Here is a 12,768-nt window from a genome sequence, read left to right as displayed (position 1 = left end):
ATCTACATTAAAATATAACTTATAGTCAATATCCAATATGAGAAATGATCCTTAGGCCACGCTAAAGAACAATGACATCCCAAACCACCTAGAAATCCCCAGAGGAGAATAAAACCTAGGATTCGAGGGGATTGATCAATATCCTGTCTTTGTCTTCTCTTCCTCTAATTTTTGTTGAGTCAAACAGTTGAAAGGAAAAGGAGTTAAGGGCATGAATGAGAGCCACATGGAGGCTCCAAAACCATCCCCTCATATGTACCCTTAAACCAAGACACTGAACCATGCTTGAAACCGAGGTGGACCAAGCAAATGATCACTTGACCATTTCATTTATTATGTTCTGTCCATAGATTCTTCCTCACCCACAAGTTTGCCTGTCTGATTTTCTAATCGACTGAGAAAGACGTTTAAGATATTTCAATTTGAGCGAATCATGCAACTTTCCTTTTCTCTAAGTTGTCTATAGTGACAATTGAATAATTAATTATTGGATGACTCCAAAGTTCCCAATGGATATCTTACGTTAGACATGAATGGAGATATGGGGAAAAAGACGTTAGTGTTATCGTATTCTGGCATTGTTATCTTTCCAAATCTTTTCAAAATTCAAATTTATGCGTATAGAAAATAATAATGATCAATTAACGGACCGAGGGATACAAATTTTATTGATTACCAGAGTGACGAGAACATGTAGACACTTAAAATTTGTGTGAACTTTAATTTTAAGAAAGATTTGACGTTTGGTTAGTTATGTATAATATGATGATTGATTAATTTTATTAAAAATATGGTGAGTATCTTTTTTCTTTTTTATTCAAGACTTCTTTTTTGTGGTAGTCGATAAAGTAAGAGATATTGAGATGAAAGATGTTTGATATTTCAACTGCTAATGAATGCTAAGGACCTTTATGACCTTCAAGTTACTCTGGTCTTTAATATAAAAGCTAGTAGACTAGTTTGATATTATTAAAAAATTTAGTTAAGTTAGTTATTTATAACAAATAAGTATTGTCTTTCTTAAAACACCCCTGCTAATCAAGTATATTGGTTAGAAGTACTATTACTATAAAGATTATCTTGAAAAAAGAAAAAGATAAATATGAGAGACAAAGTAGATTATGGTATTATATTTAGGACAAAAATAAAAGCCAAACAAATTCTTATATTAAAAATTAGAAGCAGTATATTGAAATAAATGCCGCTCCTAATGATCCTGCATCCGTCATTTGATATATCAATGACGAACCAAAATCGTATTATGGAACTGAGAAAATATATACAAGTAAATAATCAACAGTTTTGTTTTTAAGAAAATCTTTGCCGTACACATATACTTGCCTACCTCCCTACTTCCTACAAATTTGTCAACGGAGATATTACGGGGATTTAGATGCTGAAATGGAGGGGGCAAGTTGCAGTTTTAAGTTCTAACCCATTCCGTACGATGGGAGGCATATTTTGAATTTGAATTAGATGAGGCTTAAAGGTTCAGAGTCAGCACACTTCTAAACTCGCCCTTTGCAACTCGTGAAACTACTCTTTTACTAATGTGAGAAAATCGATTAAAAAAATAAACTAAAATGACAACTTCATTCAAAGTTATTCTCCTGGGCGTTGCAAGTGAGCTCAGTTAAAACGGCTAAACAAAGCTAGAAGTCATGAATTACTTCTCACTAATCTCTTCATTTATATGCACAATAGAAAATGAAACCAAAGACATCCTCCTAATATTGAGTTTAATTGCTTGATAAATTTTATGGTTACCATAGAACCAAAATTAGCACCATATTCTGGACATCCTCTTGATTTAAAATGGCATAGCCGAGGATGCTGTTTGCGTTAATTTGATTATAAACGGAAAGAAACAGTAGGTGCAATAAAATTAATCTGAAAATATATTTTTAAAAATTATTTTTGGACATAAAAGGCTGTAGTCGCAATAGTTGAATGCGAAGTGGCGGAAAGAGAAATCAGAAACCGTTATAAACAAGCTTATAAATACAAAATAATCAAATAAAAAGTTTCTGACATCAAAGGACAAATAAATTACCAAAACTGTTAAAACTCACAACAAGACACAATGTTACATGAGGTGACTTAGATCACACCTTGTCCCATCATCCAGAGACAGGATCAAGTTACAACCTTGTGAGTTGTGATTCCTTCTGAATAACACTTCGACGCAAAGATTCTATACCAAGAATTTCTATACTTCCAATCCTACCAATCAAAACCGCTCTGAGTGACAAACCATGCCTCAGAATTTCCGGGTAGCACTACCAAATCTGGATCCAGCCATCCGAAAACACAACCAGAGTACCAGACACAGCTGATTCTCAAAAGGACACTCCAATGCCAAAGGTACAACTTCGACTTGATGCAGCAGCTTCCTTAAATATGTCTTGTGAGGAGGGACCATCGCGAACATACCGTAAAACATAACTAGGATGATAGGATGGACTGCAGTGCAAGCTGTTGCTGAGGCTGCAAGGATGACCAAGTTGAAGCAAGGGTAGAAGGTGGCAAAGTCTGCTGAAGCTGCCTCAATAGATTAATCATCCGACTAGCAGTTTGTTCAGTTGCCAGATCATTGCCCGCACATAAAACCTTCCAACCATTGATGGAAACAAGTTTTAAAACGGCAATGGAAGTAGCACCAATATGTCACGGAAATAACCAAGAGACAATACAACAAAATCATAATGCATATACCTCAGCAAAAACAGCAACTATTTTGGGAAGATATTGATGGTTGGGGCCTAAAAGTTCTCTATCTGACCTGTGAAACGCATATAACATGCTCGAGATCAGTTTCAAAAGGGGCAGCACATAAAGCGGACAGCATTCAGTCAAAGGTCAAAACATGCTTCAGATTTAAATCGAACTTTTACCTTTCAACCATGGAACAGAGTTGGTCATGCACAACCTTAGCCTCAATCAAATCACCCTTTATAGGCAAGCAATTTAGCCAGACTGGAACAAGCTGCCACCAATAAAGGTCACAATGATAAAAATAATAAAACGGGCAAAGATACTACTTGTAATCGATAGTAAGTTAAAACAGCTAATAAATACTTATAGTGAACTTCATTTCTACCGGGGATTAATCAGCAAATATCCGAAATCCTACCCTGGAACCAGTTTTGCAGCCTAGATATTCTACGGAGCCAACCAACAAAATTATTTTATCACAATAAAATGAAGTCAGTCCTCTGCAGGCCGATTGTATACATGGCTACAAATCTGATTCTCAACAAATCCTCCATGCCTAGAACTACACATACCTCGCTAGCTCAGATAGTTATATTATACTAAAGCCTCATGGTGATGGCGGATAAAATGGCTAGAACATTACATATGTTTTACTTTTCACATATATCAAGCATCTACGCATCTTTAGTAATAGAGACTCTTCCACTACTATTTAGAAATCAAGCACCCAAGGAAGCCACACAATAATTTCGGCAAAAGCTGAAAGATCACAATCCCGCATATTTTTAGGACCCAATAAAAGCATGTCAAAATCATAGTTCCAGAACGATTGATATCATTACAATACGACCAGAAACATAACAGCACACTAGCCAATGTCAAACCGGACCCTACTTTTCAACAATGACCAATGCAAGTCATAAGAGGTGTTGTAAATGCAGGAGACTTTTTTTTTGGGGGGGGGGGGGGTTTCAACAGCCAAAGCACTAATTTACAACAGGAACAGCATTTTGAAAGACGGTGAAGACATGCAGCCACAAAAAGTACCTGTGTTGCATTTATACTATCTCGATGGAACTGGCATATTTTACCAAAAGCTGAGACAGCATTGTCATATGCCATTACATTATCTGAATGAAGGGCATTTGGATGCCGGATCACAGCATCTAACCTTGAAAGAGCCTCTGCAATAGAAAAGAGAAATTACCAAAGCAGTATTTTAAGACACAAGGCAAAATTAAATTAGTATCAAGCAATCAACCTCCAACAAAGAGTTTGAAAACAGATCCACCAAACTCTGCACAAACACCAACCCCATAAACAGCTGCCTGAAAAAGGCATTCAATTTGAATGGATAAGAACCAAGAATATTTTCTGGAACAGGGTGCAAAATATGAATTAATAGTCAAGTCAAAGCAAACCTGCCGAACATCTGCAGACTCATCATTGCAAGCTTCAAGTAGGAACGGAAGGTAAAAATCATAATATCTGTTGCAACATGAAGTGCAGTGAATTAGAATAATTCAGAAAAACTATTCAAAATACCAAAAAAAAAAAAAAAAGATTGATTAATTATTCACATGAAAGCACATAGAATTCAAATTTGAACAAAAAGAAAGGTGAAAGTCTTACTTAAGAGCAGCTTCACGACAGTGTTCAGCAACATCATCAAATATACAAATGGCAATCCTCCTTTCCTCTGAGGTTTTATCTTTACCCTGTTAGTAATAAGCAGTGAAAACATTGAGTTAGATACATTGAAGAAAAAAATGTATTTGAAGAAAACTTGAGGTATTTAGACCAAGCGATTCATCACAGGCACCGACAATACATTAGCAGTCTTGGCAAGCGATGGAAAGATTAATGACTTCATTCCTAGAGCAAGAAAAATCCAATGAGAGGAAAGTGACAGGAACTAACCAACATAGGTGTTATGTATGAGGAAAGCTCATCAAAGAAAGGCAAGAAAGATGCCCTGAATGTCTTTATCAATGTCCCCAAGCAATCACCAACCTAGGTCAGGCATACATTCAATAAAAGAATTAATTCATCATTCCTTTGGAAAAAAACTAAAAAATCAAAATGAACCGGAAAACAAACATGCAATTCCAACATACTTGATCAAAAAGTTCTTCTTCTTGCTCATTTTCTTCCTTGAGGAATTCTCTTTCTTCTGCATCAAAGTCCTCTTCTTTTGCCCTCTCTGCCCTTTCATGTTTTCTGGTTGAACTGGCAGAAATAACCTGTTTAATCTCATCAACAACACTCCGCACATGCCTTTCCTCTAGAAGTGCCGCGGAGACCTAAGAGAGGGAAACCCTGGCTGTGATAAGTTTAAGTTTGAGTGGCAAAACGGGCAGGGGAATGATAAAGTCCCCGAGAATACACTAGTCTTAAATCCATATATGTCACAGGATTAGAAATAAATGCTACTATAAGAATTACATTCTTCCAAACACGAGGACAGCATCAATTCCCATTATTTCAATCTATTCCTCCAGCATTAACATTATTATTTGACAGGAGGCACTAGAGATTAAGTGTAATTATATTATATTCTATTAAAAAGATAACAACAAAACAACCGATCCTGATGTATGGATGCTACTACAGACCTGTATGCATTCATTCAATGCGTCCAACATGCTGGCAGAAATTTCTATCTCTGGCTCCTGAAAGACAGCTGAAACACTCTCAGACACGTAAAATTAGGAATTGGAAATCAAATACTATAAAAATCAGCAGGACAGTGACCTTGTGCAAGGCCTCCAACAAATTTGGTATTATGTAATCAGACAACTGTTTTATGTAAGTCTCATCACGGCCTTGTGATTGTCCCTTCTCTACAGCTAATTTAGCTGAACGCAATAGTTCAGGCATAGCTACGGGCAAAGCAGAAAGGTGAAATTAGTCACAATAAGGACTGGCAGCCAAAGAAAAAAACAATAGAAGCACTCTAAGGAAGGCAAGATGTGGATGTTATGAAATTAAGAAAATACCTGAAACAGCCGCCTTTCTCACTTCTTCATGAAAATAAAATTTAAGAAGAGGGACCAATGTGAAAGCAACCTAGATGATTTGGCAAAGTTAGCATCAAACTTAACTAAAGCTTGGTTTAGAAAATTCTATAAAATACAATTTCAAGTCAACCTGGTCAATCCAAGGAAAAAATCCTTCCTTCAATTCATCGGCATAGCAACATAGCATGTTACAAGCTGTGGCTTTCTCCTCCAGGACACTGGTCTTAATGCCTATCCTTTTATCTCCAAGAGTAATCGTTTCAATGCTGCAATTATACAAGTGACTTAAGTATCCAAAACAAATCAACATGCTTCAACATAGGATAGCATCTATCTAATCCACATCTCTTTTACTTTTCAGATCAAAAAATCATTACTCTTTCTATTTCAATAAGCACATTATGATCTGCTTATTATTACTGGTATCATTTCCCTTTTCCCTTTTTTCCTCCCCTTTTCCTTTTCATAAGATCTAGCTTTAGCTTTCCTAGGGCCCCTCCACATAGTTCTGCAAGCTAAGGCTTAAAACTATGCAGGGCCCTATAGGTTCTTTCCCACAAAAAAGGCATGAAAGTGGAAGAAAATATGAGATCTAGGATATTTGAGTCTCTGAGGATAGTACCATGTAAATGAAAATTGGAAAAAGGAGAAATAGGTAGGCCTTATCTTTTCAAAGGGCAGGCAAAAGAAAATCTCAAGCAAGGGAATAAAATCCACATGAAAGGGAAACAAATGATAAAAATTCGGATACGTCAGCAAATCATAATATGGGAAAACATGCATGTCAATAGTTATGACCCTTAATGAAGTCATCAGGAGGTAAACAAACCTGTCATCGTCTTCATCAATTTCAGCATCAGAATCTGCAGATGTGATGGTGACATCAGGCTTAAGCTGCGCAGACTGGAGCAAAGGAGGCATGACAAAACTCATACATGGGAGAAAATCCTGCCCAAGGCACTTGCAAAGCCGTGCCCATGCCTGCAAAGATATTTAAGCACAGAGTATTACACTTGAGAAAAAGAATTACGTTGTCACCAAAATAAAAAAAAATTATGAATTTTATATACTTCATAAGAGGAGAAAAAGGCTTGTATTCTAAAATCGATGCCAAGAAATTGGTGAAAACATACTTGTAGCATGTAACTCGCAGTTGGGTCATCAGACTCCAGTTGAGATTGTTGCAGTGTCATTAAGATGTCCATGACCTATAGGAGAAATAAAAACAGCCGAGCTCCCTTAAGAAAATGAAGCAAAATATAACAATCTATACTTCACTGAGTGAATACTGAAAAACACTGCATCTACAAACAATCATTGACATGTGTAAGAATTAAAACAAGGGTGGAATACGAGAGCATGAACTGACAGAGAAAATCATATATCAGCAGTTTAGCACATGAAAAGTTTTACAAATATTTTTTTTAAAAAAAAATTGAAACACGAATCACAGAAAATTATCAAGTTGGACATCATAACAAAAAAGCGACATTACACAATTAGTATCACCTGCTTGGCATCTTCTCTGAACTTCTCCTTACCAACAGCCATTCCTACCAAACTAATGCACTCCATTGCTTTGGCACGAAGCATACGATTAGATTTATCATTTGCATTCATCAAGATAGCTTTCAAGTAAGGCATCACAGCATCATAATATTTCTGAAATTGCTCCTGTTAACACAAGTTTGATTACTCATGTGTAGCGAACAACATTGTCATAACCAGAGAGAAGATTGGCAAAATAAAGAACCTGTGATGAATCAGCAACTGATGCCAAAGCTGTCAAGGCCCCCTCTTGAACCATTTGCTTCCCATTCTAGAATGCATGGAAGATGGAGGAAAATCGCAAAAACCAAATACTAGATCATAAATTTGTACAAAGCATGGAACATGCATGAACAACAAATTTATTACTTAAAGAGCACGTTAACAAAAATGGATCAACGAAGATGTCCAGTCATTATAAACATACATAATGAAATGAAAGCAATAAAACCAACAAAACAAAAACTTAGGCTTGCAATAATTAATTATAAGCCAAGATAAAATAGAATTGTGGGTTCAACTGGATAATAAAAAAGAAAGGAGAAGACTTTGGCACTTGTATACTTAATTTACTTTTGCCCAATCAAACTAGAACGAGGAAATTTAAAAGCATTAACAATATTAATAACAAGAGTTTGTTACAGAATAATTAACATACAAAATTCACGTTATATTTGCTTGGAAGTAAGCACCTTAGGTATATAAGGTTAGGTAAATAAGTTTTTTCATAGAAGAAACAAGGGGAACATGTGAATTCTTATTCCTTTCTAACTAAAAGAACCACAGTGATAAAGTCAAGTACATTCAACAATGATAATGCAGGATGGGTGCAGGCACCAGTCAGATACCTGTAGGATTAATAGTAGTTTGCTCACAATTCCATCCAAGTAAGGTGTTAGGATTTCTGGGGTACAATTCTCGGTGAAATTTAGCACTGCAGAAGCAGCATGAGCCTGTATAAAAGCAGAAAATGAGGAAAAAAGATTAACATATTAACAACCTAGCAATACAAAAAGACTGTTACAATACTACAACACTTGACACTCTTGTTTAAATAGGAGACAACCAATTGCCATATTTAAGCCCTGATCTGCTAATAATAATTTATAAAGACAAAATAATAAGTTTGAACAAGAGCTTTACAAGAGCATAATGGAATTCAGGTAAAATAAATCAAAATTAGGCTAGCTTTCAGATAATAAAAGGTAGCTAATTTTATTAGCAATATTCAACAGATTAAAACATAAACCGCAACCAAAAAAACAAGAAAAAAAAGGGTTAACAATGCGGGAACCAGAAGACCTCAATCAAGATGTCCATAGGCTTGACAAACTGACGAATAAAGCTAACAAAGTTTTCATTAACTTGAGATTAAAGAATAAAAAGAGAACTACTAGAGATTACTTTGATCAATATCAACCAACGCAAACAAAGTGGCTTCCCTCAAGTTGGATAGCTAATATCTTAGCCCAATCCGAGGGTCAGATCAGGCCATGCAAGGGCTCAAAATATGAACCATACGTGTCTGGAAAATTAAAGGGAGCAGCCAGACTAAATTTCTTATTATAAGACCATATATTTGGCATTAGCAGGTAAAATGCAAACCTGTACTCGGGGATTTCGAAAATCATCCATGGCCCCAACTAATGCAGGCAGCACGACATGGTGATACTGAACCTGCAGTTCTGGCCCCAAGTCTGTGGACAATTGCCCAATTGCATTTATAGCAGCCCATCGTACACGAGGATGGACATCTTTAAATGAATTTAAAACCATAGACACTACTTGCTCCAGATTCTTCGTCATCACCTGCATCACAAGATGTGACATGCGAAATGTAAGAACATAATATAAGGGATTCTCCCTGCCAACTTGTCAGTTTATACGCTCACAAGCCAAGGCAGAAAATCAAGGTTGAAAACGTTTAAGGGACAAAAGCAATGAGAAACAGCATATGCCTTACACGAGACATCAGCAAAAATTACAGTAAACACAAGAAGGTACAAAACGAATCTCAATACTAAAGACAAATCAATTATAAATATTAAACAAGTTTACCTTTGAACAACCTTCCGCAATTTGTGCAAATGCGATGAGGGCAGCGTGATGCTTTTTCCAGTCAGAAGCAGCCAAGAAAGTGGGCAACAACTCGGAAGCAACTGGTACTATTGTATTACCGCCCAAAGAAATTGAAAGTCTATCCAAACACTCCTGTCCGAAACCATAATTACTAGTCTCGCCTGCATCCTCATCCTCTGTGTCTGCACTATGCCATGCAGGATCATCCTCGATATCCAACAACATATTCATTAATATGGCAAACAATCTTCGTATAAACTGTGGAAACTTTCTCATCATGCCAGGAGCACGCTCCCTGGCTTCGGCTAGGGTGATCACAAACTCAATGGCCAAGTGCCTTGTCCCTTCTTCCAAGGATTCTGCCTCTGCAATCTGTAACATTGAACTGACCACATCTACTATTTGCCTTCTCAAAAACCTTGGCTCGGTTCCGGCCAATTCAATCAACAACTCGAGGGCTTCTTGAGCCGTGGCTTCCTGGCCACAATTCAAGGCTTCTGTCAAGGTTTGCATCATGAGTGGCAATAAATCCTGGAACCTGTCCCTATCAGAAGGGTTCGACAAACACTGAATAAAATTAATACTGGCGCCCAAAGCGGCAATTCTCACGTCGGAACTCTTGGATGACGTCAAACACTGTAAGAACACTGCGTGGAGCGTGCTCAATTGGGGAACCAGGGTTTCACCAATATAATGAGCCAACTGAGCGAAAATCAGCAAAGCTGCTTCTTGCAGTTTGAGATTATCCGACGTGACACACTGAAACATGAAGGGTAAGAGCTCTGGCCAGCCGCCATCGGGCAAAATAACGGAGGCAAGCTCTGAGATGGTATCGCAAAGCTTCTTAGTAATAGATTTAACATCCTCAGTCTGAAGGGAATTCAAAAGGACCAACTTGAGTGAGGACTGAGTAGAAGGGGCAAGTTGGGGCCAGAGGTTAGCGTCCTGGCGCGTGAGTTGTCTGCGAAGCAAAATTGTGGACATGGTCCGAGCCTCGGGGCGAGGAGAAGATTGAAGGAGATGAGCAAGCTTAAGGAAGAGGGCATCGGGATGAGTTTGAAGGCAGAGGTTGAAGAGGGACTCAGCCTGAGAGCGCTGATCATTGGTGGTGGAGAGAAGATTGGAAATTAGGGATTCGAAGTGAGAAGAATCGGCACCAAGGACGAGGGCTAGTTGTTGCTGGGTGGGATCGGCGGCCATGGATAAGAGTTAGGGCTTCGCTTTGCCGCTTGCAGCGCTTGGAATTGGAAGCCTCCGAATCCGAATTGAGGAGGGAAGACTCGAGAGGGTTAGTTTTTTCGGCAGGATTTTAAATGGCGGGCAGATCCTTTTTCTTTTACCGTTTCTTTTTTCTCTAACCAAACACACAAAAACGAGAGGGTTAGGGCTCCGCGGGCTATCACTATTTATCCACGGAGGCCTCTTGGTAACTCTCGCGGAAATTTTTTAAATATAAAAATTAGTTAACTAATTTAAATAAATTAAAAAAATAAATTAAATTAATTATTTGTAATAAATTGATGTTATTTTTTTAAATATCTTTATTAATCAAGTTTATTGGCTAAAATGACTATTAATAGGATAATTATCTTAGAAAAAAATGAATAAATATAAGAGACAAAGTAAATTGAGATCTTATATTTAGAACCAAAATAAAAAAGTTAAATAAGATCTAATATTAAAGATAGGAGGTAGTAGTTTAAGGTACAGTGTTTAAAACTAATTTTGAAATATTTGAATATACAATTTTTTTCAAATTCGTACGTGGATACAGTTGATTTACATGTATGTATGTTATACACACAACCATACAAGTTGGTTTAACATGCTTATTAAGTAAATAGGCGTGGCCTATTTATATAAACAAACATACTATTGGGTTTGAATATCACTTGCTCACTAAACAGACCAGACCACGTAAGTGTTTCAAAGTTCAAATCTAAACCTTTGTTCGTAAAACAAACTTAAATTAGTGTTTGTTTGAAGTTGCTTGTAATGAATGTTTATAAATACATTTATATAAGTAGACAATGAACAAGTTATTTCTCCAGCAGTTAATTGAAAGGAAAACAAAAAAAACTACCGCATACTCCGCGGGAGAGTTGTCAAATTTATGGCGGGTCCCATTCAACCAGGCCCTGCAACAGATATTTGGGCAATTGGGCTGAGCAATTTTCATAAAATATCAGTTGACATGATACGCACACATATGCAAAACTTTGACAAAATGATAAAAAAAAAAAAAAAGATTCAGTATGGTTAACATCAAATAAAATGTTATTATCAAATCTTAGAATTTAATAATTTTTAACTTTTTTTTGTCGTTCTCTCTAAAACTTTCCCATACCCACAATTATTTAACCTAATACTCTTTCAGTTTCAAATATAAGACTCATTTTATTACAAAATGAGTCTTATATTTGAAACCAGAAGAATATTATCTAACATTTCTTTTTGGGCCTAATATCTAACATAATTTAATATTTAGGACATGTACTGCTACTGAACTAGGTAAGAAGCGAATAAAACCCTATATATCCTCGTTTTCTTCCTCGAATTTCAATTTCAATTTTAAAATTCACTTTTTATTTACGCTCTTTAACGTAGTTTCTCTTACAGGGGAAAACAAAAGCAAGAGTGCAACACGTTAATGCAGTTATCTACGCGTCTTGAAAGGATCGTTTATATAAAAAGAATAATACCTATATTTCTTGCCAACAAATTAATAGCTCACCGAGAAACATATGTGTCCGTGGCTGTCTCTTCACAGGTCCCCACATTAAAAAAGCAAAAGAAATAGGCTTTGCAATTACAACCCTTATATTTTTCCTTAATGCCAACAAATATTACTTGTTTATCTTTGATTATTGCCAATAAATAATACAGTGCTTTCAAGTGTTGGGATTTTCATGTTAGCTTCCTGTTACTTTATAAGCATTCGATATTTGTAACCATGTCCACTTACATATCTGCGCATACATAAATCATTAAAGGCCACTTCCAATTTGAAGTTTTCTTTTTTCCCGGTGAGCCAAGCGATATATAGCTTTGAAGATTAATTATATACTACTCCGGTTCTAAATATAAGATTCCCTTTGTAATGTAAATTATACTGTAAAAATGATATTATATTTAGGACCGGAGGAATATTTAGAGTATAACAAAACAAGCTATAATTAAAGCAGTGTTTGAGGTCTATTATTGTCGGAGAAATACTCTTTTAAATTTGAAGTTTGTGGAGAATTTTGTGGCCCTTTTAATTAAAGTTCATTTCATCCAGTCCCAATAAAGCTCCCGCGTGAGCAAAATCTCATACAGTTCGTAAAGTGACATCTTTTGCTTCTGGCAGTGGGGTAGACTTTAATTTACGCATTATTTTATGTCTTGAACAAAGTAAAGATTATTT

The 12,768-nt window shown here is 36.4% G+C and overlaps 1 protein-coding gene across 1 annotated transcript; it reads right to left on the bottom strand.

Moving 5' to 3' along the window:
- Positions 1–1,891: 1,891 nt before the first annotated feature.
- Positions 1,892–10,630, bottom strand: LOC114746312 (importin-5). Its single transcript, XM_028934543.1, has 20 exons — positions 9,342–10,630; positions 8,889–9,092; positions 8,132–8,236; positions 7,489–7,554; positions 7,245–7,409; positions 6,869–6,943; positions 6,565–6,716; positions 5,866–6,001; positions 5,715–5,784; positions 5,470–5,597; positions 5,331–5,387; positions 4,833–5,018; positions 4,636–4,728; positions 4,348–4,433; positions 4,137–4,203; positions 3,977–4,043; positions 3,763–3,899; positions 2,895–2,986; positions 2,716–2,782; positions 1,892–2,610 (listed from the first exon to the last, which is right to left on the bottom strand). Exons 1-20 carry the CDS (start codon positions 10,560–10,562, stop codon positions 2,446–2,448), a joined length of 3,339 nt encoding a protein of 1,112 aa, XP_028790376.1. The 5' UTR covers positions 10,563–10,630; the 3' UTR covers positions 1,892–2,445.
- Between the last annotated feature and the right edge of the window lie 2,138 nt (positions 10,631–12,768).

Source organism: Neltuma alba, unplaced genomic scaffold (genome assembly GCF_004799145.2).
Source record: "Neltuma alba isolate B1F8T4 unplaced genomic scaffold, ASM479914v2 tig00004932_pilon, whole genome shotgun sequence".
NCBI lineage: Eukaryota > Viridiplantae > Streptophyta > Magnoliopsida > Fabales > Fabaceae > Neltuma > Neltuma alba.
This window is presented reverse-complemented; position numbering and strand designations above follow the sequence as displayed.